The sequence below is a fragment of the Sapajus apella genome, unplaced genomic scaffold, assembly GCF_009761245.1.
Source record: "Sapajus apella isolate SASKATOON/1434 unplaced genomic scaffold, GSC_monkey_1.0 scaffold62, whole genome shotgun sequence".
Classification (NCBI taxonomy): domain Eukaryota; kingdom Metazoa; phylum Chordata; class Mammalia; order Primates; family Cebidae; genus Sapajus; species Sapajus apella.
Genome location: NW_022437002.1, coordinates 16,496,615 through 16,524,015, shown reverse-complemented (window position 1 = coordinate 16,524,015; position 27,401 = coordinate 16,496,615). Strand labels below are relative to the sequence as shown.

Genomic DNA, 27,401 nt, shown 5'->3' with positions numbered 1-27,401 from the left:
GAGGTTGTAGTGAGCAAAGATCGTGCCACTGCACTCCAGCCTGGCGCCTGATAACAGAGCAAGACTCTGTCTCAAAAAAAAAAAGTTCTACTGTGAGTAAAATGCTATCAAATAGCATCACAGGCTACAGAGAAATCTTTCATAAAAAGAGTCAATCTTGTAAACTTCATTGTCATCTCATTTTAAAAAATTGCCACAGCTATGCCAACCTTAAGCAACCAAAATGATCAGTCAGCGGCCATCAACATTGAGGCAAGACACTCCACCAGCAAAAATATGATTTGCTGAAGGCCCAGATGATCATTAGCATTTTTTGGCTATGAAATGTTTTTAAATTAAGGTGTGTACATTGTTTTTTACACATAATGCTATTGAACATTTAATGGACTACAAAGTAACACAAATATAACTTTCATATGCACTGGAAAACCAAAAAGTTCCTGTGACTCACTTTGATGTGATATTTGCATTATTGTGGTGGTCTGGAACTGAATCTTCAACATCTCTAAGGTATACTTGTGCACTGTTAAAACCTTCTTTATCTCTGCCAATTTGATAGGTAAAAAATGGCATATGTGGCCAGGCACAGTGGCTCACACCTGCAATCCCAGCACTTTGGGAGGCTGAGGCAGGCGGATCACCTGAGGTCAGGAGTTTGAGACCAGCCTGACCAACATGGAGAAACCCCGTCTCTATGAAAAATACAAAATTAGCCAGGCATGGTGGCACATGCCTGTAATCCCAGTTACTTAGGAGGCTGAGGCAGGAGGATCACTGGAACCCGGGAGACAGAGGTTGCAGTGATCCAAGATCACGCCACTGAGCTCCAGCCTGGGCAACAAGAGCAAAACTCCGTCTCAAAAAAAAAAGCATATGCAGCCAGGTGCGGTGGTGCATGCCTGCAATCTCAGCTACTCAGGAAGCTGAGGCGGGAGGATCACCTGAACCCAGGAGTTTGAGGCCAGCCTCTGAAACATTGAGGTTCCATCTAAAAAAAAAAAAGGCACATGGATTTATCTAAGAGTAAAGCTGAATATCTTTTTATATATTTAAGCTAATATGTTTAATATATTTATAGACATTAAAATTTTTTATGGCTTCTAGACCTTTCCATTATAGAGGAATTAGGGTTGGGAAGGATTATTGTGATTATGGGAAGAAGAATCTTTAGTTAATGTAGATTCCGTAACCTGCTTTTCCGCTGGTGTCGCAGTGGGAGGGTTTGAGCTGTATCCTTATGTTTATCAGCAACACATCTGTGACTAAAGATAAATTATGACAGCGTAAAAACAGTATGGGTTTTCAGGTCATGCAGACTTAAACTGAAGCCACATCTCCCTTCTTTGATTCTTTCTTTTCCTGTTAATTGATTGAAGTTTTACTATGTGTCAGACCCTGTGTAGGGTGCTGGAGATTCAAAGGTAATAAAACACAGTTCTTGCCATCCAGACACTTGCAGGATAATGAAAGAGCCAGGCACATACACCAGTAAGTATAATGCAAAATAGGTAACAATAATGATGATGTGGATGCTGATAAGATACGGATAATAGCTGGTAGCTCTGTGGATGATGAATCAGGAAAGGATGAGACCAGAGATAAGGAGAGCAGTTAACAGGCTGTAGCAGCAATCTGGGCAAGCAATGCAGTGAGAATGAAGAAGAGAAACCAGATTCTAGATGGAATAAGGCAAAATCAGTAACAGAATAATTCTGGTGAGAGCAGGGAGTGAGGATAGGCTTTCATGGGTTGAGGACTGACTGAGAGATGAGGAAAGTTGCTGTTTCTTTGGTATGATAGCTATTGTGGCATATTAGGTGATTGTTCATCAATGTGCATTCCCTTCATTCCTCCGCCTCCCTTCTTCTCTGCCACACAGATGTGCCTCGCCCGTAAGATTTACTAAGTCTTCAAAGCCGGATGAAGTGACATCCTACCCTCTGACTTTGGGCTTGGACATTGACTTCCTTTAACCAGTGGAGTGTCAGCAGATACAATACACGCAGAGATTTTAGATATGCACAAAAAAAGATGCGCATGCAAAGTTGGCCTTGGTCTCTTGGGATCCTGCCCCCCACCATGAGAAGAACATGCCTCTGGTAGCTGATGGTTCAAGAACAATGAAGGACACATGAAACAACCTAGACCTAACCCACAGCTTAGAGTCAGGCCCATCTGAGCGCAGCCTAGACTAGCTGAATCTACATAACCAGACACTCAAGAAATATATACCTATCACCTGTGATACTGAAATCTGAGTAAGTTTGTTATACGATGTTGCTGTGGCAAGAGCTGCTGATACAGGTCTGTAAAAGTGGTATTTTTAGGCCAGGCGTGGTGGCTTACGCCTATAATCCCAGCACTTTGGGAAGTCAAGGTGAGTGGATCACAAGGTCAGAAGTTACAGACCAGCCTGGCAAATACGGTGAAACCCCGTCTCTACTAAAAATACAAAAATTAGCTGGGTGTGGTGGTGCGCACCTGTAGTCCCAGCTACTCGGGAAGCTGAGGCAGAAGAATCGTTTGAACTCGGGAGGCAGAGGTTGCAATGAGCCAAGATTTCGCCAGTGCACTTCAGCCTGGGCGACAGAGCGAGACTCCATCTCAAAAAAAAAAAAAAAAAAAAAAAAAAAGTCGTATCTTTTCTCTAGACTAAATATCCCTATTTCCTGGAACTGTTCAGAGTACGTACGCCCCCTCCTTTCTTATTTCCGCCAGATTTCTCTGCAAGATATACCAACCAAACCAATTAGGAGGCACCCCTCCAAAGAGTCTCCAGATTAGAATTCTGCACACGTGACCCTCTTCCTCTCCTCTTCAACTGTCTCCATTCTAGAGGTCGCCATTTGGAAAAAGAAGAAATCTGTCCCTGGAGCCTGGGCTCAGAGTGAGTCTAGAATGAAGAGGCTCAGGAAGATTAAAGCTCAAGCTCCACGAGTGAATTAGAAGGGAGTGGATCTCAGCTCCTGGTTAATTCTGGAAATTCAACTTATTCTATAAACAAAGATGGAGGTCAGGAGACATCAAAAATGTCTACATGGAAGCCAATTATACACCACTTGTCTACAGCTGGGACTCAAAAGATGATACTGCTTTACATCCCAAACCACCTAAAGCCAGGAAGATAAGGAGGAACTGGGGCAGAGTCACCTTCTGCGGCATCCAAAGCTTAGCATATGACTTCGAGGGCCCTCTTAAAAAAAAAAAAAGAAAGAAAAAAAAATTACAAATATAAAATTAGGTTCAAAAGTGAGTATTTATTAGAATGACAAATCATTTCACAAAAATTACAAAGTTTTGAAGGTTGAGGAAAATCAGAAACATCACAAAAATATTGCAATAACATAATTTTCAATTAATTGCTACACCTCTAAGTGCCTATTTCCTATATTTTCTAAGCTGTGGACTCTGACTCATCACATGAACAATTTTTAAGTATCAATTTCTATAAAGAAAATAGAAAATTCAGTCTTTCTTCTACCATTGTTGACCAAAGTTTGTTTATTACTGATAGTTTAGAAAATTTCTACTTCAAAACCCCTTACTAGTATTCTTCTATAAATGTTAAGGATTAGTGTAAAATTTGGAGAAATCTATCAAGTGTCTTTCACATAGGAGTTGTAAGACTTCATGGCCTTTCAAATTGTCCTTAATATTATTCTCAGCCTTTATTGATACTCTTTTACAGGTTATTATTGGTATCCTGGTTATAGTGACATATTACGAGTTTTATGCTACCTTTGGCGATGTCAGTATTTTGGAGATGTGTATATAACTTCACATAGAATGTACTCATTGTTAGTAGTACTGCTACAGGCTTATGTCCTATAAACACAGGAATTTTAATAAATTCCATTTCATGTGATTCCCATTAAAAACATATGTATATATGGCTGGGTGTTGTGGCTCACACCTGTAATCCCAGCACTTTAGGAGGCTGAGGTGGCGGGTCACATGAGCAGGAGTTCAAGATGAGCTTGGCCAACATGGTGAAACCCTGTCTCTACTAAAAATACACACACACACACACAAATTAGCCGGGCATGGTGGTACGCACCTGTAATCCCAGCTACTTGGGAGGCTGAGGCAGGAGAATCGCTTGAACCCGGGAGGCGGAGGCTGCAGTGAGCCGTGATCGCATCACTGCACGCTAGCCTGGGCAACAGAGCAAAACTCTGACTCAAAAGAAAAGAAAAGAAATATAATACATTTACAATTATAAACACTGCATTAAGATGTACTCCTGACAGGCGCAAGGTTTCGTTTTGACCAGCCATTAATAAGAATCAAAATTTCCACTTAGAATTTTACATATGGGACGACTAGTTTCTGGATCCAGACATTTTAAGCCTTGTTTCTCTTCCCTTGCAGAGCATCACAGGACACATTCATGTCGCCTGACAAGCTCTGGTCATGCACCTTCATGGCCTGACCCAGTTAATTATCATAGTGGGCAGTAGCAGTACTCCTGAGAGCCATTTCTATACCAGGACAGCCAGCAGTAACTCTGCACAGAAGAGACTGCAAACCACATAAACAGATGCATCAACTAAATATAAAATATTCTCAAATAAACTAAATATATACTCAAATAAACTAAATTTAAAATATACTCCCAACTCAGCTTCTCCTGAACCAGATCCCCAAAACATCTATGGCCACCCCAGCACCACTCTAGGAGTGGAAGGATGAACTCAGAGGGAAAACAGTCATCTTAATTTTGATTAAAGTATCTTATTTTTGCAAAGTGAAAAAATGTAATGATGTCAAAATATTGCTAAGGCCTCTTTCAGGGTCTGAAAGGAGTTAGTTCATGCAAGTAAGGGACCCATAAGTTTAAATTGATTAACTGCATAGAAAATCCACTTGTAGAAGGATAAAAATCCTAGTTTTATCTTTTTCTTGGTGTAGGCAGCATCAATAGACAGCATTACCTGTTGCTGAGTATTTTTGCATTAAATATGCAATATTCATTGAGTACTGACTAGGCACCAGATACTAGGGATACAACAGTGCTGAAATGAATACCAGCATTGCCCTTATGAGCTTAAGCTTCAGCTAAGAGAGAGACATCAATCAAAGAGACATTCATACTTTAGATGAATGTCCCAGGAAGGTTTCTTTTAGGGGGCAGGTCTGTTACACCCAACCAAACCAATTACAGGTATCGATCAACTTACGACCTATGCAACTTACGACCATTCGACTTTACGACCACAATCGCCAACCAAGTCTGCTCCGCGTCTGGCAGCACAAACGTTGCCCAGCTGGGTGTACAACAGTGCAGACCAGCTTCCGGCAGCTCTACCCTCTCCACGTGCACCATTTCAACTGTTATCCCAGACTCGGTACAGCAATTTGTTTTGTGTCTTGGATATTTTTCATCAAACCCCTCCCAATAAACTTCTTATACATTTCAAAGCAATGGACCCAAACATCGAATGATTTGCAAGGATTGAACAGATGGCGCATGATGTGTTTCGTCCGTATCATGAAATTTATGAAGAAAAAAAGAAACATACAATTGAGACAAAGCTCACCATGTTTATGAAAAAACCAACTCCGGTAACCCCAACTGTTGCCTCAGATGACGACATCAACGATCCGCAGCCAAGCACCAGTGGCCAATAAAATGTTTCATACATGTTTATATATTTTGATATGTTTTGCAATTGGGAAAATGTTTCCTATGGTATTTTTTACACCTGTATTTTGTAATTTTGTATGTTTTGCAAATATTAAACCAGTTGTACTGGTAATGCAGTGTTTTACTTAAACCTGAAGAATGTAAAAATAAGAAACAAAATGGTGTAGAGATGATACAAATGGCATAAAATGAACAAAGAAAATTATGATATATAACAATAATGAAAGAAAATTATGATAAAATATGACTTAAAGATTTTTATAACATCATTTCACAGTACTGTACATGTAGCCTTCTCAACTTACGACCAAATCGTGTTACCACCGGTCTGTCGGACCCAATCGTGGTCGTAAGTCGAGCACTAGCTGTATTGAGATGTGCTGACAGGGGAGGGGATGGCCAGGAACGCAAGGAGCCCCGCAGTGGCGGACCCCTCGGAAGGTCTCCTCTGACCTTCTGGTTCTCCTAGTGTTCGGAATCTGGCCACCGTGTTCCACATGTGTCCCAGTCTGCTCTGCAGCTATATTCAATCTATGCCTCTGGCACTTCAGGCTTAGAACTGCTAGCATGTGAGGCTGCACCGGCAGCGCTTCTTTAGCTGGGGACCCAAAGTCTAGCAGAGGAAACAATGGGCACTAGACTGGGGAAGCTACGGAGGATCCGGAGGTAAGAAATGGTTAGTGCCGCTGACCTCCTCTCCCCTAACTAAAAATGGGAAGAGTTGTGAGAACCCTCAATGAACAGCACCAGGAGGCTCCGATCTCCTATTTTACCCTGTTCTTTCCTACCCTTTAGAGAGTTGGCCTACGGACATATCTTTTATCTTATTTTTTTCAGCCAAACATCTTGAAATAGTTGCCTTCGGCCGGGCGTGGTGGCTCACTCCTGTAATCCCAGCACTTTGGGAGGCTGAGGTGGGCGGATCACGAGGTCAGGAGTTCAAGACCAGCCTGGCCAATACGATGAAACCCCGTCACTACTTAAAATACAAAAATTCACCAGGCGTGGTGGTGGGTACCTGTAGTCCCAGCTACTCGGGAGGCTGAGGCAAAGAATCGCCTGGACTCAGGAGGCGAAGGTTGCTGTGAGCCAAGATGGCACCATTGTACTTCAGCCTGAACGACAGAGCGAGACTCCGTCTAAAAAAAAAAAAAAGAAGAAAGAAAAAAAAAGAAATAGTTACCTACACCCATTTTCTCCACTTCTCACTTCCAATTTCCTACTGATCCATAGCAGTCTAGCTTCTGCCAGTGAAGCTGCAGGTACCAGGTGTTCGGGAAGTCACTGCCCTAACCCATATCCCTTGCCCGTGCTACTTCAATGAACCCCAGGCTTCCAGGTGCTTGTACCCGCATTCATACACCTGAGGGATTCCTCTCACAGTCTCGGTCTGTTCTGCTGCCCGAGCAGCAGGATGGAAATGTCAGTGAATTAACGCCCTCTAAGAACAACCCTCAACCAATAACCTGAAAGAGCTCCCTCACCCCATGACAGGGGAACTATGGGTGTTCTGTACTGACTTTCAGAGCTTTCCCAATGGGATTCAGCTGTAATTGCCCCCGGTGGCTGCTGGCTTGATTCACCCTTTCTTGGCCGTCCCCTCCCTGTTCCTCCCCCTCTCCCACACACACCAGTGTTCCTTCATCTTTCTTTTCTTTTTTTTTTTTTCTAAGAACAGCTGGCATCCCATCCTTCATCTTTCAAATAGACTAATCAGCCGGGCATGGTGGCTCACGCCTGTAGTCCCACCACTTTGGGAGGCTGAGGTGGGTGGATCTTGAGGTCAGGAGGTCAAGACCATCCTGGCCAACATGGTGAAACCCTGTCTCTACTAAAAATACAAAAATTAGCTGGGCATGGTGGTGCATGTCTGTGATCCCAGCTATTCAGGAGGCTGAGGCAGGAGAATTGCTTGAACCCGGGAGGCGGAGGTTGCAACGAGCTGAGATTGCACCATAGCACTCCAGCCTGGCGACGGAGAAAGACTCTGTCTCAGAAAAAAGAAAAAAATAGACTAATCCTTGTCTCAGGGTCCACTTTTAGGAAAGCTCTAAACACCGCGATCACCAATGACTTCTTAGCTGTTTTGGTCTTGGTGAATCCGTCAGTTAGCAAATACACATTGAGAACCTACTAGGTGCTAGGCATTGTCTAATCTTACCCTCACCTCTTTGATACACCTGACATCCATAACCACCCCTTCTTGAAGCACTCCTTTCTTGGATTCAGGCTTCCTTGCATGTGGATACTCCCTCTTTCATCGGCAGTTCTGGTCCACCTACCCCTTACACAGTGGTGTTCCCAGAGTTCTCAGCCCAGCTCTTGCTCTTCCCACTCTATACACCCTTCTTTGGCCATGTGGCCACCTGCACAGGATCAAATCCCACTTTTTTGCTGAAGATTCCCGAATCCCTTTGTCTACCTTTACTTTCTCTCCTGGGTTTCAGATTTTGTGTCCAACTACCTTTTGGACATTTTTACCCGAAAGCTGCAAAGTTACCTCAAATGCAGTATACCTAGTTTTGGGGGGTTTATTAGCTTGGTTCTCTGTAAGGACAAGTGTGTAAGGAAATGGGGTAGAAGACATCGGCAACAGAGCATTTAAAAGTGGTGGGTCATGACATGTAGGCTCAATAGGAAGGGAAGTAATTCTGGGAGAAGGCTGAGAGGTTGGGAAGAAATGAAAGTGTCAAAGGCAGTGCTGGATTACTCAATAGATAAACACATTCTCAGGGCATCCAAAAAGCAAAGCGAAACCCCACAACATCTTTTTAGAAAAACCTTGAAAATACCAAAACAAAAACAAAAACAAAATCCACAAGGGGACATTCTCTTTTTTGGTGCTTTAAGACATTAAAGGTATGGCTTAGGTCTAGGCAGTCAATGAGATTAAAGCATGGTAATAACAGGCACAAGGAAGAGAGGAAGCTGGAAGGTAGAGGCTGTTGTCCAAGAGTGGATGCTCTCTTAACCAGCCTCGTCTCTACCGACCTACTGGGTGAACTAAAATGTTCCATTCCTGCTGTAATATATTCTAGTTCACGGACACGGTGCTCTGAATGTTCCTGGCTGGCAGGCCACTCTCTTCCACACACATATACTACCTTCGCTTTTACCAGGTGAGTGTAAGTCACTGTGATGGTTCCGAAATTTCTTTATTCCTGTGGTAGGAGTTACCGTCTTTTCCTAATTTAATTAAATATTATGGAAACCAATGGTGCAAAAAGAAAGAGAATCGTTGTTTCTAAGAACACTAAATCAGATACTTTGGAAAATTTCATAAAGGTAAATCTCATTTTTAAATGCTACTGAATTGGGTGTGGGTGAGACGACAACAGTTAACATTTATTGAATGTTTGCTGTGTGTCAGGCAGTACACTAAGACTTTATATAAAATATATACTTCATCCTCACAATAACTCTCTGAAGTGGCTACTGAGGAAACTGAGGCACAAAAAAGCTAAGCAGCTTACCCAAGTTAGGAAATGGTACATCCAGGACTTGAACCCAGGCAGTCTAGCTTGAGAGACTGTCCTAACCATTATGGTATCACGTAAAAAAACTGGAAAAGATCCTAACAATGGAGTCTGTGCAGAGGTTATCATCTCCTAAGAATATTTAAGTTTTTTAAAAGACAGTGTCTCACTCTGCTGCACAGGCTGGAGTACAGTGGTGCGATCATAGCTCACCGTAACTCCTGGGTTCAAGTGATCCTACCACCTCAGCCTCCTGAGTAGCTGCAACTACCGGTGCATACACCATGCCCAGCTAATTTTTTGTGTAGCGGCAGGGTCTTGCTGTGTTGCCCAGGCTGGTCTCAAACTCCTAAGCTCATGCAATCCTCCCACCTCAGCCTCCCAAAGCACTGGGATTACAGGCATGAGCCATCACACCTGGCTTTCTTGTGCTATTTTAAAGACGCTAAAGCCGAAATATGTAGACAAATCGATATGGACATGGTTGTTCAAGAATCAAGGACTCCGCACTTGATAAAAGGCCCTGATACTCTACCCACAGACTAGCAAGTGGTTGTGTATTTCTATGTTCCAAGTTAGAATGCAATGCTGAAAGTATATATTGGCACTTTTTATGATGTACCACTTTAACTGACTCTGATTAATCAACCTAGTAGCAATGCTGAATAGTAGGACTTCTCTGTTTCAGAATTTAAAATTTCAGACATGGAATAGCCCTAGATGAAGAATCAGCTATCTTCCTAAAATGCAGATCTAAATATAACACTTCTTTGCTTAAACACTTTTAATTTCTACCATCTACCCCTACTCTCAACCAGAAAAAAAAAAATCCAAGGTTGTAAGTAGGATCCCACCTACCTTTACCATCTTTCTGTAAAGGGGCCAGTCCCTCTTGCCAATATTTCTGGTCATCTGCCAGTTACTTCATTCATGCTTCAGTATCTTTGTATGTGACACTTTTTTTTTGCCCAGAAGTCTCTTCACTCCCTCTCTAATTGCAGAAATCTTACTCGTAATTTTTTCATTCATTTTTTTCATTTATTCAACAAATAATTCTGAGCACCTACTGTGTGAAGAATATATTATATATTCTTTATACATAAATATTATATATTATATATATTTTCTATATTACATATATAATATATAGTTATATATTATGTATATAATATGTAATTATATTAATATATTACTTATTGTATATAATGGTATTTCCCTATTAAAATGTTATAAGCTATTCTTTTCCTTATCCTTTGAAGCATTTATCTCAATTTACTATTTTATATTTATTTTTGTTTTCATTTGTTTAGTGTTCAAGGAAAGAGGCAGAGAAGAGGAGGAGGAGAGAGGAAGCTAGGCACAGGGTGTTGGCAGAGTACATGTAGCCTGCAGGCAGGGGAAACAGTTGGGAAAACGCTGAGGAATTAATACGAGCTGCAGCTGAAGGATAAGTGGTTGTAACTGGGCAAGACTGGTGGCGGTTGGGGATAGGTAGGAGAGCAGGAGGGGTTGGGGGGACGTGTGTTCCAGATCCAGGGAACAGTGGGTGCTAAGGCACTGAGGCAGGAGGAGGAGTGATATGATGAGGAAACTGAAAGAAGTCCAGTGGGGTGGGAACGCAGAGTGTCCCACCCCAGATGGAAGAGGCACAGGGGTATGAGGCCAGAGAGGGAAAGGGCCAGATGCTACAGAACTCCGCAGGCCATGCCAGTGCAACTTCAATCTTCATCAGAAAAGCAAAAGGGAGCTATCTGGTGAGACCCAAGCCAGGGAATAACGTTTTCAGGTTTGTGATTTTAGAAATCTTCTGGCTGCCACATAGACAACAGATCAGAAGTGTAGCAAATGTCACTCTTTTCTTAAGCCTTCCTTGACCCCTTATGTTCCCACCAAAACTTAGGAAGCTCCTCAAGGACAGGGACTTGGTCTGTTTTGTTCACTGCCGTATTCCCAGTGCCTAAAACAGCTCCCAGTAATTAGTCGGTCCTTAATAAAGGTTTCTTAAATAATGTACCTTTTTTAATGTCATTTCTCACATGACACTGTATTTATTTTCTTATGTAGTATCTCAACTCCATGGGCTTTCCAGCACTCTGAGAAGTGAATGATCTTTCTTGTGAGGCAAGGACTAAAGTCATAGTTAATGTAATGTTAAAGCTGTGTACAAAATTCATATAATCTGAATGGAAAAAGACATCTGTCCTGCCATCATTTTTTCCTTCTCCTAAGACAGGCAGTTACCTTACTTCATTATACAAACATTGGACCCTTGGTAACCAAATAATTTCCACAAATTCTGCAGTGGAAAGGAACTTTCTCTCCTAAATTAAACACCTCCAGAGACTAATGGTAATTGTCTTGGCTTGAATTACTTGATAGCTTTTGTGTATTCTTTCCCCTTGAAGGTCTTAGGGCCTTTCTCCAAATTAAGAGAATCCTTATTCTAGGAATATGACACTCCAGCAATATTTTCACAAGAATCACAAGATCTGAAAGCCGGAAGCATTCTTCAGGAGCATTTAATGGACCCCTTACTACCACCCCAAAGCTTACATTCCCTCAGTACCACTCCTTCCTTATTGCTTGGCTGTCTGGTCCCAGGGCGTTATGAGATCAGATCAGGTGTCAACCAGGGACAGATGGCATGTGCTAGAGCTAGAGAATTCAGAAGGTCACCCTTGATCTTCACTAGGTTCCTATGTTTATTCCAAATCAATCTGTGCTATATTTCTATAGTTTTATGACTAGTTGATTATCTCCATTGCCAACCCCTCTTCCTATTCCAGACCATTACATTACTTTTCAGGGTTCTTCTTCTCTCTCAACTTACTCATCTTTCCATGTGGTTTTAAATGTTTTTACTGTTTCTAGTTCATGTCTTTGCAGTTCTAACAAATTTGCTTCTTATAACCAACTTAAAATATCAAGCTCCTTAATGAATTAATCAATTAGTTAATCAAATATTTACTGAACCCCTACCACATTTTTTCCCTCCCATAAATTTGTCTTTGAGAGCCCCATGAGCCCCCAGGAGACTGGCAACAAGACTCTTAGAAAGTCTCACTGCTAGCTCCATGCACTCACCACTCTCCTCCTATGTTAACATTTTATTTTCATTTTATTTTATTTCCCTTCTTTTGCTCTCCGTTTTCCTCTTTCTCATTTTTCTCCTCTCCCTCCTATGACTCCATTTTCCCATCCCGTCATTGAGGTGTCCTCCTCGGCATTTTGTGCACGAGGCATTTTGGTGTATCCTATGCCCTCACTAAGGGGAATCATATTTCAAAAACAGATTTGACAGAAGCAAAGGAAAGAACAAAACAAATAGTATGCAAATCCAATCAACAGAGAATAACAGAAAAATGGCTTGGCAATTTCTTATAAAGTCAAACTTACCATTTAACCCAGCAATTCTGCTCATTGTTCTTTACTCAAGAATAAAGTAAACTTACATTCGCACAAAAACTTGTTCACAAATGTTTATAGTAGCTTTATTCATAACTGACCCAAAATGGAAACAATTTAAATGATCTTTGACTGGTGATTGCATAAACAAATGGCAGTATATCCATATAATGGAATACTCTCTAGAAACAAAAAGGAGTCAACTACCAAAACAGGGAACAAGATGCCAGGAGCTGAGGATCCGAGAAGAGGCTGACTACAAAGGGGAATGAAGGAATTTGTGAGGGTGGTAAAACTCTTCTATGTCCTGATTGTGGTGGTGGTTAGATGATTACATGTCAAAACTCACAGCACTGTACACTGTAAAGGGTAAGTTTTACTATATATAAATTATACCTCAATAAATCTGACTTAAAAAATAAACCCACCAAAATAAATGAATTAGTAAAGATAGATTGAAAAACAAACAAAAAACAGTAAACTCGAGTAATCATACCAAAAATGTTCTTTAAAACACACCAACACACAACAATAAAATAGTTAAAGCTAAGGCAAACCCAAGTGAGAGTAAAAGAGAAAATGCCCAGGTAAACAATATTAGAAGGAAAAAAAGGGAATTTAATTTTCAATAGGAAATCTAAAAATTGTAATGTAAGCATGACTTTATTCTTAACAAAATGAAAATCTACATGAAATTTCATGATTTTTTAGGTACACATAAATTTACAAATTGACCCAAGAAGAGATATGAAACCTGGGTAGACATTAACTATAGGAGAAATGGAAATGATAAGCAAGGATATACCATTCAAAAACCATCAGTTTCAAATAATTTACAGATGAGTTCTACCTTCAACACATAAATAATTTCTGTTGCTTATTTTAGTACATAGGAAGAATGATAAACTCATTCTGCCATATCAGCAGTTCTCAGAGTGTAGGCTGGCGATACATGAAGATCCCTGAACCTTATCTGGGAGTCTACATACCCAAAACTATTTTGATATTGAAACTAAGATGTTTTGACTCTTCCCTTCTTATCCTCTCATACAAGTGCACAGTGGAGTTTTCCAGAAGCTAATGGAATGCCATATGATGATGTCATTGATCTGGCAACTATTAACAATGAAACGCATGCTTGTATATTCTTGTGTTTTAAAATTTTCTCCATTTTAATTTCTAACACTGGTAAGTAACTCACATAAACAAAGTTCTTTGTGAATCCTCAATAATTTTTAAGACAAATGGGTCCTGAGACCAAAAGTTTGAGAACAATTGTACTAAACTAATGTTGCTCCAATATGAAAAATAGACAAAGATAGTACAAATAAAAAAGGCTATTAGCTTACTTAAGAACATAAATGCAAACACTGTAGGCTTAATTGTTCTTAAGAAACAATTTTCATGACTAAAGATTTATCTAGTAAGGCAGGGGATGGTTCTGTATTTAGAAATCTATTCATATAATCTATTATATAAATCTATTCATGTAATCTATTATGTGAATAGATTACAGGAGAAAAACTTCATGATCACAATAAAAAGATCCTTTAAAACGTCATATATTTTAATATCCATTCCTGATTTTAAGAGGCAAGCAAGCAAACAAAAACAAAATAAAAAATTTAAAACTCTCAGAAAACCAGTAATAAGTAAGTTTATTTAATTTGATAAAGAGTATTCACCATACCTGTTGAGGTCAGGAACAAGATAAAGATGGCTGCTTTCATTGCTATAGTTGCAGCTACTAAATACAGCACTGGAAGTCCTAACTAGTGCAATAAGACAAGAAAAAGAAAGGAGACTATCGCAAAGAAATACATAAAACCATCACGATTTACAAGTGATTTAATTTTCAACTTAGAAAATCTAAGAACTGTAAAATTCAAAACTAACATTAGATTTCAGTAAAGGCTTGATAAAAGATCAACCACAAAAATTAATCCTTTTCCTATACATCAACTATAACCAAATAGAAAGATGTAGTGGAAGATAGCAAGCAAATTATAAAATACACGCGACTAAACTCACCAATATGTCCAAGATTTATATGAAGAAATTGTAAACTTTATTGAAGACATTAAAAGAAGACAAAAATAAATGAGAAACACATCATGTTCCTGGAAGAAACTCAAATTAAACTATGAATTTAATGAATTTCCGATCAAAATACTTGTAAGATATTTTATGGAACTGACAAATGTATTCTAAAGTTCACCTGGGAGAAGAAATGTATAAAAGCAGTCAAGAAAATTATGAGAACAAAAACTACTGAGACAAAGACAAAGAAAAGATAATAAGAAGGGAGCAGTAGGGCATGGCGGCTCACACCTGTAATCCCAGCGCCTTCTAAGGCCAAGGCAGGTGGACGACTTGAGGTGAGGAGGTCAAGACCAGCCTGGACAACTGGTGAAACCCCATCTCTACTAAAACACACACACACACACACACACACACACACACACACACACACACACACACGGAAGAAGAAGGTAGAAACACAGTTTTTGGTCCCATAACGTTTTTAAAAATTCTATAATGCTACAATAATCACAATAATGTGGCGTTTGCACACAAATGGACCAAAAATTAAAAAATCAAAGGAGTAGAATAGAGTTTAGAAGCAAACCCATGTACAACCTGGCATTTTAACTCAGTAGGAAAAGGATGTTGGACTATTTAATTGTGTTGGGACTACTGGAAATTATCTCAAAGTTATAAACTCAATTCACACCATATACTATCAAATTATTGAAAGGAAAATTTAAAATATATAATATCTTCTAAGGGATAGAAATATCCCTCCTAAGCAAAACACAAGCTCAAGAAGCCACACAGAAAAAACTGATATAAGAATTAAAACCTTCAATATGATGTAAGACAATGTAAATAAAGACCAGCAATAGACAAGGAAAAAATATTTGTAACACGTATCACAGAGAAAGAATTAATATCATAATGTAATGGAGAGAACCTTCAAACCAAAAAGAATAAGATAATCTAATAGATAAATAGGCAAATAATATAAACAGGCAATTCACAGAACAAATAGAAATGATCAATGAACATATGAAGGCATGCTCAGTTTCACTAGTAGCCACAGAAAATCTATAAAAGAATAATATACACTTTTTATACATTAGATTTGTAAAAATTAAAGAACTAACAGTATCCAGCATTGGTGAGATGTGTAATGATTATTCTCATTATGTAAATGAATATTCTCATTCTCTATTGGATGGGAATATAAACAAGTATAGTCTTTTTCAGGGTAAGTTAACATAGTCTCACAAAAGCACCTTTTTTTTTTTTTTTTTTTTGAGACGAAGTCTCGCTCTGTCACCAAGCTGGAGTAAAGTGGCGAGATCTTGGCTCACTGCAATCTCTCCTTCCCAGATTCAAGTGATTCTCCTGCCTCAGCCTCCCGAGTAGCTGGGACTACAGATGTGCGCCCCCATGCCTGGCTAATTTTTGTATTTTTAGTAGAGACGGGGTTTCACCATATTGGCCAGGATGGTCTCGATCTCTTGACCTCATGATCTGCCCGCCTCAGCCTTTCAAAGTGCTGGGATTACAAGGTATGAGCCACCACGCCAGGCAAAAACATCTTTTAACTCAGTTCTTCCACTTCTAGAAACTTACTTGCAGAACTAACTAGATGTGTCTATAAAAATCTATGTGCTGCTTTCCAGTGGTGACGACCTACCCATGAGAACATTCGTCTTGCAAAGGATCTCCTTCATCCCTCTCTAGAAGAGGAGAAGAGGAAACACGAGAAGAAACGCCTGGTGCACGGCCCCAATTCCTACTTCACGGATGTGAAATGCACAGGATGCTGTAAAATCACCACAGTCTTTAGCCATGCACAAACGGTAGTTTTGTGTGTTGGCTGCTCCTCTGTCCTCTGCCAGCCTACAGGAGGAAAAGCAAGGCTTACAGAAGGATGTTCTTTCAGGAAGAAGCAGCACTAAAAGCACTCTGAATCAAGATGAGTGGGAAACCATCTCAATAAACACATTTTGGAAAAAAATATTTATGTGCCAAAAGTTCTCTGCAGCACTGATTGCAATTATAAAAAACTGGAAGTAAACCACAAGGCTTTCAACAGGAAAATAACTAAATAAATTATGATAGTTCCAAAATATGAAATACCATTTAGGAGTTAAAAAGAATAAGGTAATTCTATTATAATTGACATTAAGAAATTTAAAACACACATGGTTAAGCAAGAAAAGAAAGAAGCACATTTATGGTATAATCCCATTTGTATAAAAACCATATTCTATCTACATAAATGTATACATGTATAAATAGAAAAGGTCTTCAAGGGTACCTATTAAACAGTAAGCAGTCCAGTTCTTTACATTTGTGGAAGGGACTAGGATTAAAGAGGTGGAGTAAGAGAGACTTTTACTTTCTAATTATTTCTGTAATTTATTATTTTTTTGCAATGGGCATGAATTTATGTTTTACATTTTTTATATATTTCAAATGCAATAAAAAACCCAACCTCCTGTTATATCTACAGTAAGAGGCAATGCAGGCTTCAGCAAGGGCACTGGTTTGGAAAAGAAGAACGGAGGCCGGGCATGGTGGCTCACACCTGTATTCCCAGCACTTTGGGAAGCCGAGGTGGGCAAATTGTCTGAGGTCAGGAGTTCGAGACCAGTCTGGCCAACACAATGAAACCCCATCTCTACTAAACATACAAAAAAAATGAGCTGGGTATGGTGATGCACGCCTGTAATCCCAGCTACTTGGGGGGCTGAGGCAGGGGAACTGCTTGAACCAGGTAGGGAGGGTGAGACTCCGTTTCAAAAAAGAAAAAAAAGAAAAAAAAAGAAAGAGAAAGGGAAATCTCTTTCAGATTTCTTTTTAAACATACTTTGTGTATCTCCATTATGTGGATCATCTGAAGTCTGCTGGTATGTATGTATTTGCTTCTACAGACACAGAGACTGATAAGTATTCACCTCTGTGTCTTTAGTGCCTAGCAATGAGTTAGGCATTCGGTAAATGTAACGTAAGTGTATGTTGAATGAATCATAATCTGAGAGATCACAAAAAGGTATAATAGGAAGGGCACTGTAGCCCATGCCTTAATCCCAGCACTTTGGGAGACTGAGGCGGGCAGATCACATGAGTCTAGGAGTTAGAGACCAGCCTGGACAACATGACAAAACCCCCTCTCTACAAAAAATATAACAATTAGCTGGGCATGGTGGCACATGCCTGTAGTCCCAGCTACTTGGGAGGCTGAGGTAGGAGGATCACCAGAGCCCAGGAATTTGAGGCTGCGTTGAGCCATGATAGTGCCACCGCACTCCAGCCTGGTTGATGGGGTGACTCTCTGTTCCAAAAAAAAAAAAAAGGTAGAACATACAGTTTTTGCTAACTCTTTAGCCGAGACGGAGTGAAGAAGAGGGTTGGAATAGATGATGGTATCGTTACCAGACAGGAAAAAAACGGAAGTTTGGGGACAATGATGGATGATAATAGCTAACATTTAGTGATTACTGACTATGCGCGGGGATTGCTTTGAATGTGCTGTATCCACTATCTCCTCGGATCCCAACAGGAAACTTATTTCCTCACACAAAGAAAGAACAGTTCAGAGACTTTCCCCAGGTCCTTCAGGTACCTAGAGCTGTGACTGAAACCAATATCACAGATGCCATGCTCCTAACTTTGAGGTTATACTGTCTCTCCAAACATGGAAAGTTAATAAAATCAGTTTTGACACGCTGAGTTTGAGGTGCTGGTGGAAGACTGACTGAGGTGGGGCTGTGCAGTGAGGAGCTAAATATCCCAAGTCTGCAGCTTCTTGGAGCGCACAGAGCTAGAGACAAGCCTATGGGAGTGCTATCTGGGAGGCCAATACTCAACAATCAACAAATATTTCTCAAGCTTCCACATAAAAGTCAGGCTCAGCTACATCAAGCATTCACTTCATGACACACAGAATGTTTACTATGTGAAAGTACTGTGATCCGGTATTTTGAATTGTGGGCCTTTAAAAAATCTAATGTTCTTAATCACGTTGTAAACCTCTTGAGGGCAAGGGCAAAACACTGAATTTCTTTGCATTCCCCTTGTTAGAGGTCTCAAAACATGTTTGTTGATTAAATGCTTGAGAAGTGTCCTAAATCTCAAGAAACCAAGAGGAGACAGCTTTCATTTCTGTTACTATCTAAAAGTCTATAAAAGTATCCAGGTTTCAAACCAAGTAAGATTTGTCATCAGTGTCATCAAGGCTAACTGTAGGCATCAGGGGAAAAGCTTGGAGTTTGGAGCGGCAGGCTGGCTGCCAGAAGGCTTGTGCCATGTGATGCTGCTCTTATCAGATGTATCAAACACCAGAGTCCAGCCCTCACCCTTGCTGGTCCAGAAACTCAATCCTGTCCGAGTCCAGAGAACCCAGGGAGGCTCATGCATGCTAAGTCCTAAAAAACTGAAGTATAAAACTAGAATGTCAGTTTATATTTTTGAGATGGAGTCTTGCTCTGTCATTCAGGCTGGAGTGCAGTAACCTTTGCACACGGAAACCTCTGCCTTGCAGCTTCAAGTGATTCTTGTGCCTTAGCCTCCCAAATAGCTAGGATTACCAGCACGCACCACCATAACCAGCTAATTTTTGTATTTTTAGTAGAGACAGAGTTTTGCCATGTTGGCCAGGCTGGTCTCCAGGCTCCTGACCTCAAGCGATCCACCTGCCTCCGCCTCCCAAAGTGCTGGGATTATAGGCATGATACTGCCCGGCCAATGTCAGTTTATTAAGATACTGTAAGGAATGTGACTGTCAGGAAAATCAGATATTTGCATCCACCATCAAGTCCCTGTAGCCAAGTGGTGTGCAAAGCTGAGTACTAGGAGACTGTACAGTAGGCCCAGAAGGCAGGGGCTTAGTAATAGGATTAGAACACTGAACAGGACAGGCAGGATGAAGCAGGGGCAGAGCATCAGCTTTGGAATCAGAGGCCTGGACACACACAGAATTCTTCACGTACCAGCAGAGTGGCAGTGAGCAAGTCACTCACCTTCTCTAAACTCCAGTTTTTAGAAGGTAAATGATACTTCACTGGCTTATGGTGAGGATTCAATGAGATGATCTATAAAATGCTAAACCAGTCCTTGTCATGTGACAGGCACCACGGCGGCTACATATTCATCTCCCTGCCAGGGACACACCTGTTCATGGTTCAAGTCAGCTTTCAGAATGTCCTTTGCTCTGAACAAAACTAGGCAGGCAAGACTGGAAGCAAAAGACCATTTAGAAGGCTGCTAAATCATCCAGAACATAGATGCAAGTGACTTAAAATAGGGCTGTAGCAGGGGGAACAGAGATATGTATATAGATTTGAAAGCTATGTAGGAGGTAGGTACTATCTTGGCTGTTTTACGTAATTATTTATTGTCCTGACAGCCATCTGTAAAGTAGGTAGCCTATGTTTTAGATGGAGGTGAGAGATATTATGCAACTAGCTCAGGATCACAGGGCAACTGAACTAATATACGAATCACAGCTGGTGTGACTCCAAAGCCTCTCTCCTTTCTATAAACAAAATATACTGCTGTATATATCGTTCTCAACCAAGATGTCAGTTGTCAGGAATAGGGTAATTTCTTAACACTAATAATTAAGTATAGAACTTTAGAAAAATGATTCGCTTTTTAGAAAATAAAATGTGGAGATCAAGGCAATCACTATAATAATTAACATCACTATTGCTCACTTCCGTTACAATACATTTTCTTAAGGGAGAGAGAGAAAGAAGTGGAGGTAGAGCTCATGGGCCAGAAATTATGCATTGCTGCACGTTTGTTTATGAGACAGTGTCACCTATGTAACTTCAACCATTATGCCTTATTGAAAACAGTTTAAGAATGGTTACTCCAGCCGGGTGCCCTGGCTCATGCCTGTAATCCCAACAGTTTGGAAGTCAGAGGTAGGCAGATCACAAGGTCAGGAGTGCGAGACCAGCCTGGCCAGCATGGTGAAACCCTGTCTCTACTAAAACTACAAAAATTAGCTGGGCATGGTGGTATGCGTCTATAGTCCCGGCTACTCAGGAGGCTGAGGCAGAAGAATTGTTTGAACCTGGGAGACACAGGTTGTAGTGAGCCGATATTGTGCCACTGCGCTCCAGCCTGGGCAACTGAGCAAGATTCCATCTCAAAAAAAAAAAAAAAAAAAAGGAATGGTTACTCCAAGGAACGGGCCCTCTTTCTGAGCAAAGATAGTCTTAGGTGAAACATCTACAGGGTTTCACTGTAACAGTGACAGACTGTTCAGACTGCAGACATAGGTGCTAAGCAAATCATTATCTTTCTAGTACTGTGTTCTTTCGATTTTCATGTTCTCAGTCACATTCACACACAAAATTACTGTTCACCACAAAAACTTAATTTTTTAGATCAAAGACAGTATCATATAAAAGATTTGAGCTTCTTTTCTACATGAACTGACAAGTTAGGCTTTCCCCACTTTTACCCCTTACTTTTTAACTGAAGCATAAAACATTACTTTTTTTCTTATAAAATTTTACTTTGAATTAGTTTGAGCCTAAGATTTCATCCTCATGAGATAAATGTAAACCAGCTTTTTTTTTTTCCTCTGTGAAGTTAATACTCATGTTTCTATGTTCCTACTCTAAATATTGCTTAAAGCAATTGTTCTTTTCAGAAGTTTTTCGTAAGTTAGTAATTCACTAGACAAATGTTACCACATGCCACCCAAGTACCAGGCTCCTCAAGGAATTTACAGTCTAATAAGGAAAACAGATTGGCATGTATTCAGTAACAGTAATCACATTAATAACAATTTCTACTATTTCTCATATCCTTCTCTGTGCCAGACACTGTGCTAGGCCATGAGAACAAAAGACAATGAAAAAATTCCTCCGTCTTCAAGGGGCTTCCCATGTATAATATGATGGAAGAGGCAGGCATATTAACCAATAAATGCAATAAACAGGTACCTTGCTAGAAATAAAGATCGTGTGTTTGGCAAAATACAGGATGGAGGGATTGATGAGGGATAAGCGGAGTTGGAAAAGGTTTTATAGCGGAGCTAACCTTTGAGTTGAGTTTCAAAAGATGAGGAGGTATTCTCCCAATTAAGAGCAAAGGGAAGAAAAAGGGTAACCGTGGCAAAGGCAAATGTAAAACAATTTTATGTGTTTAAGGAACTGCAGGCAGTTTGGTAGAGATGGAGGTTACAGTAAAGAGGCGGGAGGGAGGCCGGGCACGGTGGCTCACACCTATAATCCCAGTATTTTGGGAGGCTGAGGTGGGTAGATCACGAGGTCAGGAGATCGAGACCATCCTGGCTAACATGGTGAAACCCCGTCTCTATACTAAAAATAGAAAAAAATAGCTAGATGTGGTGGCGCGTGCCTGTAGTCCCAGCTACTTGGGAGGCTAAGGCAGGATAATGACTTGAACCCAGGAGTCAGAGGTTGCTGTGGGTGACAGAGGGAGGCTGTCTCAAAAAAAAGAAGAAAGAAGAAAGAAGAAAGAAGAAGAAAGAAGAAGAAGAAAGAAGAAGAAGAAGAAGAAGAAGAAGAAGAAGAAAGAAGAAAGAAGAAAGAAGAAAGAAGAAAGAAGAAAGAAGAAGAAGAAGAAGAAGAAGAAGAAGAAGAAGAAGAAGAAGAAGAAGAAGAAGAAGAAGAAGAAGAAGGGGAAGGGGAAGGGGAAGGGGGAGGAATTTAAGAAGACACAGCAAGAGACAAAGTAAGAAATTAGAGAGCAGATGATGAAGGATCTCATAGCCCATGTTGATCTTCATTTAACTTCAAGGTCAACGGAGAGTCAATGAAGAGTTTTAGGCATGGGAATTACAACAAGGTTTCTCTTAGAAATAGAACTCTGGTCACTATAAAGACGATGGAATAAAAGGATTTGAGATGGGAGACAAAGAGATCAGTTAGAACATCTATTTACAGAAGACATTAATAAGTTGTAATAGTTGAATAGGAGAAATACTAAGCCCACATGAAGAAATTAGGAAAGAAACAACCCAACAGAAAAATGAACAAAATGTCGAACAGGCACTTCACCAAGGAGACTATTTAAATGGCCAATAAACATGTGAAAGGGTGCTCCGCCTTACCAGTAACCATGGAAAGGCAGACCAAAACTAAACTAAGAAATCGTTATATATCCAGAAAGATGATAAAAATGAAAGGGTCTGACAATATCAAATACTAGTGAGAATACGAAACAACAAAAATTCTTATATACTGCTGGAAATAGAACAAATTGGTAGAACCTCTTCGGAATACAGTTTGACATTAGCTAGTAAAGTTGAAGAAGCACTTTCCCTAGGTGCCAGCAATTCTACTCTTGGGTCTCTACCCTAAGGAAGCTCTGGACCTGTATACCATGATACATATAAAAATGTTTATAGCAGCATTTTTCTTTTTCTTTTTTTTTTTGAGATGGAGTCTCACTCTGTCACCCAGGCTGAAGTGCAATGGCATGATCTCGGCTCACTGCAACCTCTGCCTCCCAGGTTCAAGTGATTCTCTTGCCTCAGCGTCCTGAATAGTTGGGATTACAGGTGTGTGCCACCGTGCCCAGCTAGTTTTTGTATTTTTAGTAGAGACGGGGTTTCAACATCTTGACCAGGCTGGTCTCAAACTCCTGACCTCGTGATCCACCCACCTCGGCCTCCCAAAGAGCATTTTTCGTAAGTACCAAAAAATTAGAAATAACCCAAACGTGTATCACCATCAGAATGGATACAGGAATCAGGGTAGACCAAACATGGTGGCTCATGCCTATAATCCCAACACTTTGGGAGGCTGCGTCAGGTGGATTGTGCTTGAGTCCAGGAGTTCGAGACCAGCCTGGCCAACATGGCGAAACCTTGTCTCTACAAAAAATACAAAAATTATCCAGGCATGGTGGTGCGTGCCTGTAGTCCCAGCTACTTAGGTGGCTGAGGACAGAGGATCACTTGAGTTTGGGAGGTGGAAGTTGCAGTGAGCTGAGACTGCACCACCACACTCCAGCCTGGGCAACAGAGTGAGACCCTCATTTCAAAAGCAAAAAACAAAACAAAAGAAATTACGGTATTATACAGCAATAGAAATGAAAGAGCTCCGACTACATGCAATAATATGGATGAATCTCACGAACGTAGGGATAAACAGAAAGAACAAAACACAAACAGTACAAAAAAATGATTCTCTCATTTGAAGGTCCCAAAATACAAAACTATATTGTTTGGGGATGCATACATGGGTGATGAAATTATTTTAAAAAGCATAAAAATAATCATCATAAAAGTCATCGCCTGTTCTCACTCATAAGTGGGTGTTGAGCAATGAGAACACATGGACAGAGGGAGGGAACATCACACACTGGGGCCTGGGGTGTGGGGGGATAGGGGAGGAATAGCAGGGGGTGGGGAGATTAGGGAAATACCTAATGTAAATGATGGGGCGATGGATGCAGCAAACCACCACCATGGCATGTGCACACCTATGTAAAAAACCTGCACGATCTGTACGTGTACCCCAGAACTTAAAGTATAATTTTTAAAAAGTCAAGATAGTGGTTACCTAATTAAGAAAGAATGGGTTATAATCAAGGAGAAACATATAAGGGGCTTCTCACATGCTGGAAATGTTCTATTTCTTTCTCTTTTTTTTGAGATAGAGTCTTACTCTGTCACCCAGGCCAGAGTGCAGTGGAGTGATCTCAGCTCACTGCAACCTCCATCCTGGGTTCAAGCAATTCTCCTGCCTCAGCCTCCTGAGTAGCTGGAATTACAGGCATGCACCACCATGTCTAGCTAAGTTTTGTATTTTTAGTAGAGACAGGGTTTCACCATGTCAACCAGGCTGGTCTTGAATTCCTGGTCTTGTGATCTGCCCACCTCGGTCTCCCAGAGTGTTGGGATTACAGGCGTGAGCCACCGCCCCTGGCTAATGTTCTATTTCTTGAGCTGGGTGTGGTTTCATGAGTGTTCATCATGTAATTTTTTAAATGTACACATATGTCTTGTGCACCTTTCTGTATGTAACATTTCAAAATATAAAAGAAAAAAATGAATGTACTTGGGGAAAAAACCAAAATGCTCTTTAACAGCTATGTACTGCAAGATATGCTTTTATAAATGAAAAGCTAAGAGAAGGAGAATGGTGAGAAAAGAGCCTAGAATGGGAGGCTGAAGAGTTGTGGACTTTTTGTGATAGGAATGAGTGCTAGGTAGGCAGGTGACACGAATGAGTCTGCATGCTAGCAAGACTCTTATCAGTAGGGTACACGGAATGAACTGGAAGCGAGCAGACACTAATGCCAGAGCATGACAGGAGCCTCCCGCAACAGTGTGGTAAGACAGCAGGAGAGCATGAACTATGGGGAAAAAAGTAGAGACAGATGGAGGTATTTAGTAAGCAGAATTGTTAGGCCATGAAAATTGATTAGATATAAGGGGCGAGGTAGTGGAGGGATCCTGTTTCTAATTTGAATAACATTAGCATGATAAATCAAAATAGGCAACACAAGGGGAGATTCAGGTTTAGTGTTAGAAAATGGTAAATTTGGTTTTAGTCCCGCAGAGTATTCAGTGCCTGCATGACATCCAAGAATAAAAGTCTAGGAGGCAGCCAGGTGCACGAGTGAGGCTCAGCGGCAGAGACATTTGCTGTGGATCCTCATGATTCAATACCTAGGTCTCAAACTGTGAAATGGTTCAATGTGGTTTGGGCCACCACCAGCTATTTGAGAAGTCTCATTTCCACTGGGCATGAGGGTGGAGTAAGAGAGCCCTGAGTAGGAGAGTGGAGAGCAAACAGGGAAGGTTCTGAGCTTTTCAGCCAAAGCAATTGAGTAAACAATGGTGCTATCATCTGAGATGGGGAGACCTCATAAAGAAGCAAGATGATTTCTGGTTTTGTTTGTTTTTAAGAGGGGCAGGCCAGGCACAGTGGCTCATGCTTGTAATCCCAGCACTTGGGGAGGTCTAGATGGGCAGATCACTTGAGCCTAGGAGTTCAAGACCAACCTAAGCAACATGGCAAAATCCTGTCTCTACTAAACATACAAAAAAAAAAAATAGCCGAGCATGGTGGTGCACGCCTGTAGCCCCATCTACTCAGTGCTGAGGTGGGAGGATTGCTTGAGCCTGGGAAGTCAAAGCTGCAGTGAGCCATGACTGCACCACTGCACTCCAGCCTTGGCAACAGGAGTGAGACCCTGTCTCAAAAAAAAAAAAGAATGTGCGTGGTTGGGGGGCCGAGGGGGTGGGGGCAAAGAATCAAGAGCTCTCCTTTGGACTCTTTTTTAGATAGTATGCTTGAAATGTCTTTTCAGGCTGGGCATGGTAGCTCACACCTGTAATCCTGGCACTTTAGGAGGCTGAGGAGAGTGGACTGCTTGAGCACAAGAGTTGGAGACCAGCCTGGACAACATGGCAAAACCACATCTCTACTAAAAATACAAAAATTAGCCAGGCGTGGTGGTGCAGGCCTGAAGCCCCAGCTACTTGGGAAGCTGAGGTGGGAGGATCACCTGAGCCCAGGGAGTTTGAGGAAGAGAGGCTGAGGCTGCCAGTGAGCCATGAGCATGCCGTGAACTCCAGCCCAGGTGACAGTGCAAGATCCTGTGTCAAAAAAAAAAAAAAAATGTCTTTTCGACATCCAACTGGGGACATCAGGTAGGCAACTTTGTGTACCAGTGTGGAGGTTAGAGGACAAAGTCAAGGTTAAGAGTTATAATTTTGGGTTTCACTGGTATAAAGACAGCATTTAAGGGTTTCCTGACCTAATAATTCTAGGCTGGGTGCTACTCCTGTGAATATACCATATACTTATTCCTTTTAAAATGTGAACCTCAGTGTTATGTATTTGGCTGTTTCCATATCTGTGTTCCCCATAAGTACTGTTAACTGCTTGAAGGTAGAAGTTGGGTCTTCTTTTCATTGGATTCTTATGACCTAATGGCTCCTAGCACATAGTAGCTACTCAATAAATTTGTGGAATGAATGATGAAATGCTGCTGACTCCTCTTATCATGTCTTGAGTATGCCTTGCACTACATTCAACAGAGATCACAAACCTTCTTCATACACTAAGTTTCCAGCTGCTCCTCCATTCTTTCCTCCTCAGCTCTCCACAAAGTACCTTGTTTCCTACTTTCAAAGCAAAGGCCACTAACATCTCCCTCCTCATCCATTTACAATGTTCTCTTCTTTCAGAATATTGCTCATCCCCAAGGCTAATCCTTCTCTCTATCACGCTGACTGGGTCTTTTACTTCTTCCTTAGATTGACGCCCTTTATTATTCCTGTTCTGTATGATTACGCATTTCATCTCCCATGTATCCATTCATTCATGCCCGCTTAGGGAACGTGAAGGTACCATATTTACCCTAGAAAATACTAGGGTAATCTTGAATCCTAGCGCTTTCCTCCTAAAGTGCTAGGATTACAGGTGTGAGCCACCGCGCCCGGAGACTGACTAGAGTTCACATTCTGATGGTAATGTTCTCTTTACTATCCTGCCAGCCATGACTTTCCTGGCTCAGAAAAATGCTTGGCGCTGTGACAGCAAATTAAAAGCTTCAGTCCCTATGGCTGCTTAGGGGTGGGGAGGCATGGCCTGACACTCTTCTCTCAACTGCTGGACAAGATGGGATTGCACTAGGGCAAGGATTTCCCCGTTTAACTGAGGATCAGCATTCTTTCTTTCCAATGATAATATCTTGGAAGTGGCCGTCACAACAGGTTCTAAGTGAGGGGATGGGTCAAGTCATATATTCTGACATCCAGGAATCCCCCTTGACAGGCTTCACATGGGACTCCTCAGGCCAGCGGCTCTCCTTGGCAATGCAGTCCTGGATCTGAGGGTTAACACCTGGGCAGA

General features: G+C 41.0%; 2 protein-coding genes across 6 annotated transcripts in view; one reads left to right on the top strand and one right to left on the bottom strand.

Moving 5' to 3' along the window:
• The window catches only part of RNF220 (ring finger protein 220), a 253,434-nt gene that overhangs the window by 189,743 nt on the left and 36,290 nt on the right, over window positions 1-27,401 (bottom strand). The window lies entirely within an intron of this gene.
• Window positions 16,230-16,558, top strand: LOC116529451 (40S ribosomal protein S27-like; the record flags this gene model as incomplete). Its single annotated transcript, XM_032247351.1, has 1 exon — window positions 16,230-16,558. A coding segment is annotated over one exon (270 nt), but the record flags the coding sequence as incomplete, so codon positions are not given.